Source organism: Grampus griseus, assembly GCF_964374135.1.
Source record: "Grampus griseus genome assembly, chromosome: 2".
Lineage (NCBI taxonomy): Eukaryota > Metazoa > Chordata > Mammalia > Artiodactyla > Delphinidae > Grampus > Grampus griseus.
Genome location: NC_139018.1, coordinates 54,770,508 through 54,786,957, shown reverse-complemented (window position 1 = coordinate 54,786,957; position 16,450 = coordinate 54,770,508). Strand labels below are relative to the sequence as shown.

General features: G+C 37.2%; 1 protein-coding gene across 1 annotated transcript; it reads left to right on the top strand.

The window, feature by feature from the left end:
• The first annotated feature begins 3,646 nt into the window (after nucleotides 1-3,646).
• Nucleotides 3,647-11,184, top strand: DORIP1 (dopamine receptor interacting protein 1). The gene is made up of 5 exons (XM_082649624.1): nucleotides 3,647-3,751; nucleotides 6,252-6,776; nucleotides 8,598-8,687; nucleotides 9,888-10,022; nucleotides 10,860-11,184. The coding sequence occupies exons 2-5, from the start codon at nucleotides 6,253-6,255 to the stop codon at nucleotides 11,041-11,043; spliced, it is 933 nt and encodes a 310-aa protein (XP_082505750.1). The 5' UTR covers nucleotides 3,647-3,751; nucleotide 6,252; the 3' UTR covers nucleotides 11,044-11,184.
• Nucleotides 11,185-16,450: the final 5,266 nt, after the last annotated feature.

The window sequence follows — 16,450 nt, the reverse complement described above, 5'->3', positions numbered from 1 at the left end:
TGGAAACAAGCTCAAGTTTCTCATCAAATTTTTAGATTTTATTGAGATGTTCTATATAAATTCAATATTTCGTATCTCCCTAACACTTTGCCTTTTACTTACAATTACATAATATAAAGAAAAATAATGGATTTTTTTCTCTGCATCCCATATAGACACCTCCTAATCTCCATCAGTTTATCCTTGCACACTGCCCAATTCTGATCATTTATCATGTATAGATGTAAAAAAAGTTGGGAAGCACTGCTACAGGAGACATCTGTCTAGGACCTCTTCTTCTATAATATAGAGTCTCATTGTCCTTTGGGGAACTACCTCCCTTTGGGTGAATCAAGGTAGCTGAGACCTGATAATTGCTTAGCTTTTTAAAAAATCCTATTATACCTCACATTCTTCCAATAAATTTCTCATTTTATTTAAGTTAGCAATATTTAGTCTCTATTCTCTGGACAGTACGTACTGATACATAACTCCAGTGCTAGCACACTGTGATCTATACATAGTTGATGATGAACAAATAAAACACAAAATGTTTATAAAATGATATTGGACAACTGATTTTTGTCAAAGCACAAAGGCAACACAGTGGAAAAAGAATAGCCTTTTCAACAAATATTGCTGGAACTATTGGTTATCCATATGTAACAAATACGAACCAAAATGCCTCATACCATAAATAAAAGTTAACTCAAAATGCATCATAGACCTAAACATACAGCCTAAACTGTAAAACTTCTAGAAGAAAACATAGGAAATGGCCTTTTTGAGTTAGGTTAGGCAAAGATTTCTTAGAAATGACACTAAAAGCATAATTCATAAAAGAATAAATTGGACTTTACTAAAATTTAAAACTTCTGCTCTTAAAAATACACTATTAAGAAAATGAAAAGACAAGCCACATACTGGGAGAAGACCTTTGCGAAGCATGTATCTGACAAAGAACTTGTATCCAGAATATATAAAGAACTCTGAAAATTTACAAAAACAAACAACCCAATTTTTAAAAAATGTAACGAAGATCTGAGCAGCCACTTCACCAAAAAAAGATATGCAGATGGCAAATAAGCACATAAAAAGATGCTCAACATCATTAGTCATTAGGAAAATATAAATTGAAACCACAAGAAAACATTATACATCTATTAGAATGGCTCAAATTACAAACGGCTGACTACACCAAGTGTCCATGAGGACATTTTATAAACATTTTATTTTATGGAGGAAATGGAACTCAAATATACTCCTGATGGGAATGTATTGTAAAATGGTACAACCACTCTGGGAAAAAATTTAGCAGTTTCTTAAAAAGTTAAACATACATCTACCTATGATTCAACCATTCCACTTCTAGATTTTTATCCAAGAGAAAAAGGAAATATATGTCCATACAAAGCATTGTACACAAATGTTCATGGCAACATTAATGGTAATAGCCCCAAACTAGACACAACCCAAATGTCCATCAACAGATGACAAACTGCAGTGCATCCATATAATGGAATATACTCATCAATAAAAAGGAATGAACTACTGGTACACAAAACAACATGGATGAACGTCAAGATAATGACACTAAGTAAAAGAAACCAGACCAGAAAAAATGTAATACATACTGTCTGATTCTATTTATGTAAACTTTAGAAAAGACAAATGAATCTATAATGACAAAAAGTAAAATAGTGGCTGCTTAGGTGTGGGAGGCATGGAGGGATAAGAGAAAGAAATTACAAAGGCGCGTGAGGAAACTTGAGGATGATGGATTTATTCACTTGAATATAGTGATGTTTTCAAGGGGGTATACATATATAAAAACTTATCAATTTATACTCTTTAAATATGCTCCATATATTATGTCAATTATATCTCAATTAAGCTAAAAATACCTTCAGCTCAGCCATCAGATTTTGAAAGGAGCAGAAAGGATGCAGAATGGAAATCTTGGTTAAAAGTCTCAGTGAATTTTGTGAATTATCCAAGTATGCCAGGAATTCATGCTTCCTCTGCCTAGCTGAGCTTCAGCACAGTTTAAGGAGCCATCTCCCTGATATTCTCCAGAAATGGTGACAACCGTCATTATTGGGTCTGTTTTCTGTTAGAAAATGACCCAATCAGTATAAAATGAATTCTGTGTCTTGTGAGAGACTGTCAATTAAACATAAAATCCACACTTACGAACATTTGTAAAGGGCTTTCTCCTTGCAAGATAATTTTAATATTGAGAGTGAACGTTTTGTATGTGAATTCCAATACAGACACACTCGTTATTTAATGCATCAGCACCTCAGTTTTCTCACCTGTGAAATGCCATAAGAAATAAGAAAAGCCAGGAAGCTAAAAAGAGCAGATTTTGCCAGATTTATTAATTCTTCCTTTTTGGGCAGAGCCTCTTCGTTCCCTCTCTGCTCTGAGAGGTGTCCATTTCTTCCCAACTCCACCGGCAGTAATTATCTTGAGTGAGTCAAGCTTCTCTCCCAGAAGATTCATCCCTCTATCACTAGACTCCTCAAGAGAGATCCAAGAGGAAGGTCCCTGCCATTGCCCTGGCTGGCCATTAAATTAGTCAAGAAGGTGTCCAAGACTCTGCTGTGACTGGGTACCACACTGATGTCTTGGGCTGGCCTTGAGCTCTGTGCATTGTGTATTCTGGAGGTTGAGCTTCACTTTCCAGACAATCATTTTTTGTTGCACGGCAGGATGGGGAGTATCTCAACAGCATCCCCATTCCTAATTGCAAGTGGAGATAGTTTTCCAGGATGGCCTGTGTTCTCCGGCCTTTGACTCTTTAAGGTCGGATACAAGAACTAGGACCCACAGAACAGGAAAAGTGGTTGTGTCCACAGACTGTAGCATTAAGAGGCTCTAGCTTCAATTTCCAGCTGTCAAAATGTGTGGGACTTTATCATTTCCAAAACTCAATTTTTTTTCATCTCTATAATGGGGCCAAAGCCATCTAATTTCTTTAATTGTTATTAACTTCCATTATAAATTACAGCGACTGGCCAATTATTAACTTGAACACTAAAAATAGCATTTAACACACTAACTCAACTTTTTATTAAATATATACTTAAATGCTTGAATAATTATAACTTACGGAGAAAACAAAGCTTTCCTCTTCTGAGTTAAGAATTTGAAACGACGAGACGTAGAAGCAAACCAAAATCAAGTCCTGAGACGATACAAGCCTCAAGAAGCCAAGCAGGTTTGCCAACAAAGTTCCGCCTCCGTGCAAACTCTACCCACTTCCGGCTGCCCCACCCACTTTCTAACACTGGAACACCGCCCCTCTCTGCGAGGTCCCGCCCCATGCACCTGATCCTGGTGTCCATTGGGCAAATACAAAAGCTGTATATACACCCAGCACACGCACTTTTGGCAGGGGCGTCTTCGCGCCTGCGCAGCAGCACCGTCAGGCTGCTGGGGACTGGGCGCTGGGGACTGGGGATTGGGGACTGGGGGCTGGGGGGAGGGGGGCGGAGGTCAGGCCGAATCTTCCTCCGTAATAAGAAGCTACGCGTCCCGCGGTCCTGGCTCCGTGGGTCCGGTCGGATCGGGCCTGGGCGCTGGAGCTGCTGTGGCTGCCGCCGCGGCGAGTGCGATGGAGGCTGTGCCGGGGCCCAGCGCTCACGCCGGGGGAGGCCGAAACTGCCGGAGGTTCTAGTAGATGAGGCGGCGGCGGCACGGACTCTCCATGAGCAAGCGGCGGCGGCGACGGGTGCGGGAGCACCGGCGGTTTTCGGTCCCCGGGGAGGTACGAAAAGTCGGCTTCCTGGTGGACGGAGACTGGCCGGTGTGAGAACGCTTTCCGTGGCCCGGTCCTCCCGCCCATTACCCGCAGTCCCAGGCGCTCATCGGGCCACTGCCTGGAGGCGGGCAGGGGACGCCCAGCCCTTTCACCGGCTCCAGATTCGGGAACCCGCCCGCCCTGCGCGGCCAGCCCTAAGTGCCAGGCCTTCCCCGGTGCTGCGGACCCTGGGCGGGGTGGGCGTGGCCGGAGTGCGGGGGGCGGAGGTGAGCGCCCACCGCGCGCCCAGCCAGTCCTTGCGCCCAGCCCGGAGCTGCTTCGAGCGGGAGCTCAGCGCCGTTTTCCAGATTCTTTTGGGGCGCTGACTCGGGAGGGTACCCTTGGGACCCCCGAGCTGTTAGGGCGTCCGGCACTCAATGCCTTGGACAAATGGTCTGGTCCTCACGACCTGCGTGGAGTACAGATTGTCACCCTTGGAAACGACTGCAGAAGAAATGTGTCATTTTGCCAAGGAAATAGAAGTCCAGGGAGTTTTCCAGATTTATTCAAACTGGGGGGCCTGTTGAGGCAAGGGAAAAAAGCCAGCAGAATACCTTCTCCAGGGCTTCTAAACGATGTTTTTGTGTGACCAGAACTTAAGACAATTTTAAGTAAAGCTCTTTGCAGCCATTTTTCCATCTCTTTTAGCCGCTTTTTTTTTTTTTTGGTAATTTACTTTATAACAAATCACCACGGTACAACAGAAGCTACACTGTCTTCTAATTCTTTGCATCCTCTCTTACCTCCTTTTTTTTCCCCCAGAAAAAGGCTAAAGAAATTAGTTTCATTTTATGTATGTGTATATTTTTTTAATATATATATATAATTGTAGTTTAATTCTCTTAGAGTGTAACTTGCTTTACAGAGCTATAGTTACTCATTTGGTCATGTATAAAAGATAAACTGGCAAAAAATACTACAGAAATTTACAGTTCCTTTCCAGTGCAACATTTAGGAATTTGAACTCGGGCTCTTAATTATGACCTTGCTACAGAGTTCTTTAAAATGTAACAGAAATCAGTCAAACCATGAAAAAAGTTATTTTCATTTTTAAAGTATTTAAATGCCTTGTGATTTTTTAAAAATATGCTCTGAAGCATTTCTTCTTCATTTAGAAGAAACTGAGTTTGTGTTTTCTAGGCTCTAAATTTTCCACTCCCTCTTATTCCTAAGTGGTTAACTAGAGCCCACATGTTAGCGACTATATATAAACATCTACACTTCAGGCTAAATATAGTGTTGAATATTTTAGAGTCCACAGTATCTTGCCTAAGTCAAAAATACTCTGTGTGTGTGGTAAAATTGAATTTTTAGTTTGCTAGTGTTACAAAATCGGTCTGAACTTAATTTTTCACACAAAACACATAGGTCTGCAACACTGAGTGTTGGATTCCTATTGTGCTTGGGAGGATGTGGCACTTGAAAAGACAATCAAAGTAAGACACTGACCTCAGTCACTAATTTCTCTGTTCCTATTCCTCAGATGCTTCCAGTTTTCATGAAAACGGAAGGATGAAACATATTGGAAAACCCTGTGATGTTTTTAGTTTAGATATGTGTTTGTCCCAAATAAAGTAAAGCAATTTTTCAATTCAGTTTCATTAGGACCTCATTCTTTAATTTTTTTCAATTTTGCTTTAGATAACATACATATGACACCAACATGTTTATTAGAATACTGTCAATGACGTTAAAACCAAGTGCTTAGCTATCCTCAAGGTTGGGGGAACGATAGGTACCAGTTTAAATAGGGAAGACACCTCAGTTCATTCCCAAAACATGCAGAGAGGAATCAAGATAATTATCAAGTTCTGAATCAGCTCTTCCCAGCATGGCCTCTGTAGTTAAAATTATAGGATATCTAGCATGGTCCTAAATTTCAGGTAAAAATCCCAAAGTGCATAGAAATGATTTTTGTTTTAGCTGTGCTACTATTCAATTAAGTTCTCACAATTACTCTTCATATGTTGTCTTTCAAAGCCAGTTGGTCATTATTCTGTAGCCCAACAAAGAATTCCATTATCAATTTCATAAGTGGAACCACACATATTATCAAGAAAATGAAGTACCGCTTATATTTTGAGGGGAGGAAGAGGTTTACATTAGGAATACACCCAACCAAATTTAGACTGTATCTTTAAATAGTTTTATTTTTTTTTAGGATTTTTTTATTACAGGGTTTTCCTCTATGACTGATAAAATCTGCAATATAATTAATATAAAGTCCTATCAAATGACCATTCCGTACTTCAAGAAAAGGTTGCAGCTTCTTAAATGGTCTTTCCAGAGACCATGCAGGTTGCCAAAAAATGGCTCATAGCTTGTTTTAAATTTTTTTTTACATTGGGGGTCAAGCTAACCAAATTTAATTTGAATCTTTAGATACCTTTATTTTCATTTAAACATATCATGCATTTAAAATATAAAGTCAAATTTACGAGTACTGTCTTAAACTTTTAAAATGCAGGATGAAGACACTGTTTGAAGAGATCAAAGCATCAATTAAAAATAACTATAACCAAGATCGCTCATTTTGGAGACCTGTTCTTCCTTGGGGAGGTGTTTTTACTATCAAAGCTGGCCGCAAAGCAGTATCCTGTACACCACTCTATGTTGAAATAAGACTGAAAAATACCTGCACCATAGATGGATTCTTGATGTTATTGTATGTTATTCTCAATGAAAATGAAAATTTCCCCAGGGAACTCTCTCTTCATTTAGGTAGAGAGTTTATAGACTGTTTTCTTTATTTAATGGACACCTACAGCTTTACAACTGTGAAGCTACTTTGGATTTGGGACAAAATGGAAAAACAGCAATACAAATCTGAAGTTCATAAAGCTTCATTAATAATTGATTTGTTTGGGAATGAGCATGATAATTTTACAAAAAATCTTGAAAATCTCATGTCGACCATACAAGAGAGTTACTGTTCCAACTGGCGATGCCCAACTCGAGTGCAGGAAGATCAGCAGCGCACAATTAATATAAAGTAAGTTGCTCTAAAGTCTGTTTTGTCACCTTTAGCAAAAATAGTATACTTTTTTATAATGAATGATATATATAGAGAGATAGGGAGGGAGGTAGGTAGATAGGTATAGTCAAAGTACTTCTTAAAGTACAGACCCGTGTAACAACTTACACATAAAGCAACCACGCAAATGCAAGACTCTATTAGGTCCCATGACAAAAATGTAACTCTTCTATTACATCCAAACATCTCGGAATTTACTTTACAAAACCAGTTGATAACTATTTCACTTGCAAAGTAATGAACTATTCAGTATGCAAAATGTTTTCCTCTTGCTCAGAATTTACTAATATGACTGTGAAGGTAACTAATTCCTTGTGTCACAAATTTAACCTCTTGAACAACACTTAATACTATATTGGGATGTTTCACTCTGAATGGATCTCTGTCAGGTAGGCTAGTTCTACATGAACAGGAAGATTGAAAGTACTCCATGTCATGGCCAGGGCATGATTAGAGACAGGAACCCCAAACTTGAAATGTTAATACCTGAAGAGGACCTGGATGTGAGGAATTTTTCATCGGCTAGGAAAGGTTCTGATAGCTTGCTGAGTATTTTGGGCTTTCGGAGAGAAGATAGACCTCCAAGCTGGTAAATGACAGGGAGGAAGGCCAAACTGGCAAGCCCTAGTGGAGTATTGGGAAACATTAATGCCCCCAGGGGACATGAACAAGAAAAGGGATAATTGCCAGTGGAAAAAAAAAAAAAAAAAACAGGACAGAAAAACAGACCCAAACACATTGCTGTCAGAAAGCCTACTTGGCCCTGTGGTCCAGGAAAACAGACCCAAACACATTGCTGTCAGAAAGCCTACTTGGCCCTGTGGTCCAGAAAAATAGAACCAAACACATTGTTGTCAGAAAGCCTACTTGGCCCTGTGGTCCAGAAAAACAGCCTAATAGATTTGCTCCCTTTTGGGAATGTATGTTACATACCTGAACTTACTAAATTCACATTTTCTGTATAGCATATTTAGTTTAATACTGTATTATAACATCATGCTACTTAGGGAAAGCGGAAGATACGTTATTTTTTTTAGGGTCTACCAATTAATGTCTCTCTTGTTCTGAAATACACTTTGTCCATTTTCCTGTATTGCTGATATGATGATGTTGGTTTTGAAATCTCCATCAGGAGAAAAAATTGTTACTCTAAATCATAATGGACTAAAAAAAGTGTTTCAGAAATGTGCCTTGTTTTTAAAAAACTAGTATCTTTTTATATGTATATCTTTTGAAACTATAATGAAATATTTACAATCCTATATTAATACTAGTATTTTATGATTCTCAATAAAATATTTTTCATTATACTCTATATAACTTTTTAAGTCTTTTGCCTGTTTTTTAATCCTATGTTTAAAACAACCTCTGAAGTATGTAGGAAAAAAATTTTTTTTAACAAATCAGGAAACTGAGGCCAACAATGGCTGTAACTTGCATTGAGTCAGGTAACTAAGCAGCTACTCTCCTAATTCTGGGTCCTGCTTTCTTCGTCAAGACCAGAATCCACTCTATTGAATCCTCTCAGAAATTTTTAAAGTAACGACTGCATGTTTCAGGATCAGTTTATAGAAAGATTTAATGTTTCTTGAAAGCTTCATGCATTGATGTTTATTAAGTTCAACTGGTTTCTATACTGTGTATAAGAAATACAAAGATGAATAACAGGTTATACTTTGATATGTGGTTTGCTAATAATGACCTGTAAAATTTGTTATCCTAATAACAAACATGTAAAATATTGAAACAGTTCTTACATGCATTTTGCAATTGTTGTAGTCCTCCCCAAGAAATTCCACATGGAAACTTGATACGACTGGCTGTGGATGAGTTATTCTGTTCCAGGATTGAACTGTGTGAAGAGTGTGGGTGAGTGTATGATAGACATTTAAGATGAAAGTATTTGTACGTTTTTTATAAAGAAACCTGTACTGGTATGTTCTTTGATGTTAATATTTTATGAAATAGCAACTCATAAGTATTTAGAAAGCCTAATAGTTTTGGAATCTTAACACCTTCTAGTTTACTATGCCATTTTATGCTGTGTTGTCATTATCAATATCACTATATAGAATATAATACTACAGTTACTTGATGAATACAAAGCAAATACCTTTTCTTTTTTTCCCTACTGCTGAGTAGGTACAATAAAACCTTGGTTAACCGGAACCCAGCTAATCGGGACCCTCAATTAACTGGATTTTTTTCTGCACTCCTCATTTAGGAGAAAGAGGTAAATGACAACCAAAAAGTTCAACGTGGTTAAAAAAAAAAGAAAAGAGAAAGGAAATACAAAGGGGCAGAACATATTCATCCCAGTCTCAACAATTTTTATATCTACAGTATTGTGCAATGAGAATTAATATTTAGAAGGGTGATCCTATGGCCTAATTAATCACAAAAGAAGGAAAGAATAAAATACCTTCAGTTAATTGTACTTAAGTCCAAAAAGTGAACGAGTGTATTTTTGCAACAAATACTGAAACAAAATGGTTTTCTGGTAACTTAGTTTAGTCAGTGTTTTTTTAACCAAAATACTGTGCCCTGAGCATTCCGGTTAATCGAGATTTTACTGTATAATTGTGTTTGTTTTATTCTGATCCATGTGCTTAATACCTGATACTACTAAGAAAACAGAATTTGCTTCATCCTAATGGCAAAAGGAAGCAAGTAGGGAATTTCATCCAGTCTAAAGAAGACTGTAAGAGTCACCTTATTCCCTCTCTGCCATTATTCCAGTTTGAAACCAGCCTAGAGAAAGAAAAATGTATTTACAAATAAAAACTTTTCTATCAGTCTAAAAGATACATGTTTTTATAAGCTTAGATAAACATAGCTAGCCTTTCCTGGAGTTTTAAAAGTATCATTTCCTATATAGAGAATCTCAAAGTTTATTAACTCTGGGAATTAGGCATATAAGGTATTAATATAGCCATACTGTTGATATATACCCATACCTAAAATAGATAATTATGCTTATTATGAAATTATGTAATAAAGGCAACCCAGAGTGATAAAAGGCAGCTTTGTCCCAAGTGTAGTAAAGTTCATGCCTATTTTCAATTTTAGGTGTGGTGGCTTAAGGGAATTTTCCCAGCGAGTATTCTGCCACGGGGCACCCCCTTTTGTTGTCTTAAATATGCAGCATTGGAAATCTGAAGATCTGGCATATGTACCCTATTACTTGGATTTATCTGATCACAAGTATGTGTTTTTTTGTTTGTTTTATAAAACTAGTAAAAAATAAATTTATTTCTATATTTTTCTGCTATTCTATCATGATTTTGAGTAGCCCTTAAGGGAAATACGTATTGTTGGAAAAGTCATAACTATCTCTAAATTTATGTAGCCTGGATAAGGTCAGAATCTACTGCAGGGAGTCATTGCTGTCAGTGTGCATAGTGGTTAGGTGCTTAGACTATGGAATACACTATGGAATAGCCCTACCTTACAAGCTATGTGACCTTGAGCCAGTAACAACCAGTTTACACGTCAGTTTTCTTATCTATTGAACAGAGATAACAGTATCTATCTGGTGCCATTATTGTAAGGCTTTAATAAGATAGCACATGTGAAGTGTTTAGTACCTGAGAGATAGTAAATAGTCAGTAAATTCTGGTTGGCTATTACTTGTATTTCAAGTCAAAGTAGTGTACAGTATGAGGTCATCATTTAAACATAAAATGTTACTGTCATCATTAGATTAAGATATCTGCATACAAATTAGGACATACAGTGTTCTTTTAACTTTTTGCCTTAAAAATTTTCTTGTGTGTATTTTATATAACAGAACCATGCAGATTATGGGTTAATCTGTTAAAATATGCTTTTAAAAATTCTTAAATGATATCAATTTTTTAAATTCTTAAACATCTTTCTCCAAATTACCAATTATAATACATAATTTTTACAGATGGATATCTTTTACAGAGAATAGAATGCAAATAATCTCAGTTTTTTATTAGTTAAAAATTTAGGGAATGTTTTTCTCAAGAACAAAGTATTGTGATTTTCTGCTACACTTTGTCATTTAATTTGCAGGTATTTGTTAGAAGGTGCCACACTGTTTAACAAAGAGGAACATCATTATTCTGCAGCTTTTCAAATTGATGGACATTGGATGCACTATGATGGCCTCAGAAATGTGAACTTAATTTTGTTAAATAAACCCCCAGAGTTTCTCCTCTTGTCATCATTAGTTTATATTCGAGCAACAGAGAAATAAATATAGACTGATGCTAAATTAAATTGTTTTCCCTCCTGCCCATGCTCCCCCAGATGAAGGGCTTTTATTTTGTATATACTTGGTATCCAAGGAAATAGTTCAGCTATATTAGTTTCAGAGGTGTATTATCTAGTGTTTAGCCCCAGGTATATAGAGAATCTATGCAAAAATGTTTGTATTTCTTTTTTCTATATCCCAGGTTATTTTTATACAAGCATATTTTATGTTGAAATAAAATATATCTTGTAGCCTTTGTATATGTACCTCAAAGGTTTTTTACAGTTCTGTCTTTGAATCCAAGAAAATACTTCATCATTTGAATTATCAGTTTTTCTTTTTGGATATCCAAATAAAACCTGGGTATAAGTCAATTTTCAGTTTATATAAATTTAACAGTTCAAAATGTATCTGACTGTGTTTATTTGCCCTACCTCACTATAATCCAAAGTGCACTACTGGATCTAGTATGGATTTGAATGTACAACTTATAGATGGCTTAGTCTATTTTACCTGTTGATTTGCCTAATGTTCCTGCAACAGTTTTTTAAAATACTTTGGTGAGAATGTTTTTCTGGACTTCAGTTATTTTTTTGTAATGGTAAATTACTTTAACCACTTGTTAAAGTATTAAAAACCTACCAGTGGATTTTAACTTAACTAAGCTCCCAAACTTAAAGTTATTGTTACAGATAAATTATATAACTAATCTAAATGTTTAAATTAAATGTAATAGGAGTTCTCTAGTAAAAGTTTATTTTGCAGATAAGACAATTATAAAAAAAATGTTAGGCAAACTGTATGTTTACTAATGTTGGATGAATAATGGAAATGTACTTTAAATATGGATTTAAGAGAAAATGGGTGCCTGGGAATACAGTTGACCCTTGAACAACTCGGGGGCTGGGGCCCTGACCCCCCACGCGGTCAAAAATCCCCATGTAACTTTACAGTCATCCCTCCTTATCTGTGGTTCCACATCCTCGGATTCAAACAACCTCGGATCATGTAGTACTGTAGTACGTATTTATTGAAAGAAATACACGTATAAGTGGACCCACACAGTTCAAACCCATGTTGTTCAAAGGTCAACTGTATTTCTCTTCCTAGTAAGTCATATTGGCACAGAGGAAAAAATACGTAAATTTTGGGGATAACATCTGTGTGCTCCCTTATAAGTAAATTGATAGCATGAGGCTTTCTTTGATTTGTAATATAAATCACCAGAAGTTTATAGTTATCAGAATATTATGTTTCTTTTCAAAGACCCTAAGATCTCTTTTCCTTTTGCAATTTAAAGGAAAAAAATAAGTAATGTTCTCAAGGGACAATACTTTTTGAAATCTGTCATCATTTATTTTAGTGTTTTCAATAATTAGGTTTTGGGTTGAGATTGAGCGCAATATATTTGGAGATTTCTATACAGCAACACAGTTCACTGCCATATACCAAATTGCTAAGGTTTAATTCAATAAATTAAGTCTTGCATTGCATTGGTGCCATGTTGAGATAACTTACTGAAGAATGAATAAATGTGAGTGCAACGTTGATGAGGATGCCTTTTTATTTTGTGTAAGAAAGGAATATTCATAGTATTTGCTCAAAAAGTGATCTATTTTATTAAAAAAATTCACCCCAGAGTTTATTTAAATTGTTCCCACATGTATTTAAATAGTATTTGATTTATAGTAAACTTTTCTGGGGACACCTTACTGCATGAATCAACTGCATGAATCAAAGTACACAAAAACACAAATATTAGCATATACATAAATGGTATCATTAACAAAATTATTCCTGATGCAGATTTTTTCTTTTATAAATTGCACTTTATTTGGAATAATACTAGTTTGTCACGAAACAATGACTTACCTACCTCACAGGGTTGTTGTGAGGATTAAAATGTTTGTTAATATCTTGACTACCTTGAACATGCTAATAAAAAATATTTTTTCTACCTCTTTCATGTACAGGCAAGTCTCCTTGATTCTCTATTACTAATGACCTTTTCAGAGGTCATTAGCTACATATCAGTAATGGCCATATCAGTGGCCACCTGTTCAGACATTTCTTTCTACATATCATATCAGTAACGGAATTAATGTGTAATGAAATTTAAGTATGGCTTCTGGACCCCAGATGGTTAGGATTTAAGGATAATAGGTATTTTGCTGTTATGGTGGTAATTGAAGAAATTATTCCCTGCTGACCAAATAGTGAGTGGAAAAGGGATGAAAAAATATGAAGTAAACAAGATTATCACAAAATGTGAAGGTGAGGGTACGGAAGGTGAGGGTATTTTTATAACCTTAAACAGAGAAATCGGAATCCTGGGGGTGGGGATGGGCAAAAGATACGAGGGAATAATCAGAATATGTTTTTAATCAAAGTGCCACAAATCACAACTATACCTATGGGGAGAGCAGAAATGATTTTAAAACCCTCACCTCAATCAAAGGGAGAAAAAGAACAAACAAAGCAAATTTAAGGGGAAATGTCCAACATTTAAGAAGTCTCCAACCTCTCTTCAGCCAAAGAAGCTTTACCCACCCGCCACCCAAAACTTAACAAATAATCTTAGATTTATCTTTCGAAGTAGCTTTTCATTATTAGGGTTGACTTAACATCTGAGGCATTGTCACTGGATCGGATCCAATCAAAGAGAAAGAGGAACAAAGATCACTACCACAGGCATGCTTACTAGGGTGAATCCTAGGTTCTATTTCATTCTTAAGAGTATGAGCAAACAACTAAGCTATATAAGCAGATGACTACTGTGACACATAAAAAGCTGTACGTATTGAGCATATATCAACAGTTTTGTTTTATAATTAAATGAGTTAATAACATTTAATTATTTGACAATAATTGTAATGCACTATACCTAAGCAGGAAAGGTAAACAGTTCATGTAAAAATGACTGCAATTACTACTACTAAACTCCAGCCTAAGCAAACATTTATATTCTTCTCACCTTCCTTTGTTAAAATCAAAAGTTAAGATCACATAGCTTTTGAAGTTCATTTTAACCACTTGATCCCTTACTAACAAACAGGGTTCCTACCCACCCAACTGGCCCAGGGTTCACTGTCTAGTCAACTGGATGGCCTTTAACTTCAAATTTAATTTGCTCTCAGGAAATACACGCTTTTACTTTATTTCTGGGAAGTTGAGGAAGTTGGTGGGGAGGCCTCTGTAGCTAGAAGCTTTCTTTATATGCTGATATCTACCTGAGGATATAAAATTATTTACCCTCAAAGAGCAATCAGTTCCACAGTCCATCCATTGTTTTCTCAATGAGGTCTATAAGGTATCAAAAGGAGTACCACTGAAAATGAAAAAGTGAGCTACTCTGGTAAGGCCCTCAAAAATGATGTGGTATGGAACAAGAGCTTGGGGAGCCGATGAGCTGTGCAGACAACAGTGTGGTAAAATTAGAAACCTGCTGTTTGTATGCTTAGCTATATTTTTATTACTTGCTTGTTTTCCCTTTGAATTTTGTAAAGTCTAATTTTTCAGATGATTATAAAAATAATACATAAATCAGTAAGAAATCAATAAAACCAAAAAAGCTGTAAAGAAGAAAATGATCATCCATGATTTCTCCACCCAATGATAATCATTGGTTCATACTGGTAAAGACTTTTTGAAAAGCCCACCATGGCTCCACAGTACTGAAGAAAACCAAGAACCAGGGAGTTCCGGCTTTGAAGAAAGACGTGTATACTCCTGGGGGCCAGCGTAGCAGTGATAGAAGTAATCAGCTTGACAAAATGTGTACAGGAAAGTGAGACTCTGAAGGATACTGCAGTGACCACCTGTTCAGACATTTCTTTCTACCTGGACACTTGCCTTCAGATGCTTTTATTTTCTCAAATTTTCAAGAACTCATTCTATTTTATGAAAGATGTCATTCCTTTATGTTCCTCTACCTACATTTCAAAGCTAGTATCCCAGGTGCCAGAGTCGGGAAGCAAGAAGATCCTGATGGTATAGACTGTTCCCAAACAGATACAACCAAATAGATTTTCTATATTTCCCTGTTATATCTAACAGAGAGTGTAACAAAGAAAAATCAAAGTACACTGAGCATAATTAGCTTGCTTTAAGAGTAGAGTAGGAAAAAGTTGGCTGAGAGAGTTTGTGAAGAGTGGGGGAACCAGCACGATAAATAGTTCTGCATAACCAACATACGGGAAGGAAGGAAAGGAGGAGAGGAGTGAAGGCAAGAAACACAGGAGAGTTGATTTGTGCTCAGGTCAAGAAGACACCAGGTTAGGGCTTTCCTGGTGGCGCAGTGGTTGAGAGTCCGCCTGCCGATGCAGGGGACACGGGTTCGTGCCCCAGTCAGGGAGGATCCCACATGCCGCGAAGCGGCTAGGCCCGTGAGCCATGGCCGCTGAGCCTGTGCGTCCGGAGTCTGTGCTCCGCCACGGGAGACGGCACAACAGTGAGAGGCCCGCGTACCGCAAAAAAAAAAAAAAGAAGACACCAGGTTAAAGCTTAAATGAAATAGTTAGCTGGTTAGGGAAATCTTTGCCCAAGCAGGCTAAGTTTGATTTGAGGGCTACAAGCTGGAACAAGTTAATAGCAGACGTACTTTCTCTACAGCATCCATTTAATAATACTTAATATCCACTACTTGCTAATAGAATTAGAAATGATTTCTGCCCTGGAGGTATGCACATGTCTAAAAAGGGGGAACGGTGAGTCAATCAATGATGACTGTACAGAGGGAAGTACTATGGCAGGGTGAGCACCTCAGGCTCTGAGTACAGAGGAGGGACGGTTCTACAGACAACTGCTGTGAGGTCTTTGAAACAGTCCTTTCCCAGTTGCTACCTAGCATCCCTGGAGGAGGTTTTGGAGGAAAGAGACTACAGATTGTTCAACTTGTGATTTCAAAGGCAATTGAAACTGCACAACTCAGATTGGGACTTGAACCACTGCGTTTTAATTGAGATCACACACCAGGTCTCAGGACTTAATGAAGCTCAAGTTTTTTATGTTTTGTCACAAAAAGAATTCAGTGAGAGACAAAGTGATAGGTAAGAAGTGGATTTATTTAGAGAGATACACATTCCATAGAATGTGGTCCATCTCAAAAGGCAAGAACAGCCTTGGGAGAAACACATTCCACAGACAGAGTGTGGGCCATCTCAGAAGGCAAGAGGCCCCAAAATATGGGGTGGTTAGTTTTTATCAGCTGGATAATTTCACAGGCTAATGAGTGGGAGGATTATTCCAACTATTTTGGAGAAAGGGTGGAGATTTCCAGGAATGGGCCACCACCCACTTTTTGGCCTTTTATGGTTGGTCTCAGAACAGTCATGGCGCCTGTGGGTGTGTCATTTAGCATGCTAATACATTACAATGAATGTATAATGAGGCTCAAGTTCTACTGGAAGCT

Coding starts and splice junctions, on each gene's coding strand:
- DORIP1 (XM_082649624.1), top strand. CDS start 6,253: ATGAAGACACTGTTTGAAGAGATCAAAGCATCAATTAAAAATAACTAT. Junction 8,688..9,887: donor GAACTGTGTGAAGAGTGTGG/GTGAGTGTATGA, acceptor TTTCAATTTTAG/GTGTGGTGGCTTAAGGGAAT. Junction 10,023..10,859: donor TTGGATTTATCTGATCACAA/GTATGTGTTTTT, acceptor TTTAATTTGCAG/GTATTTGTTAGAAGGTGCCA.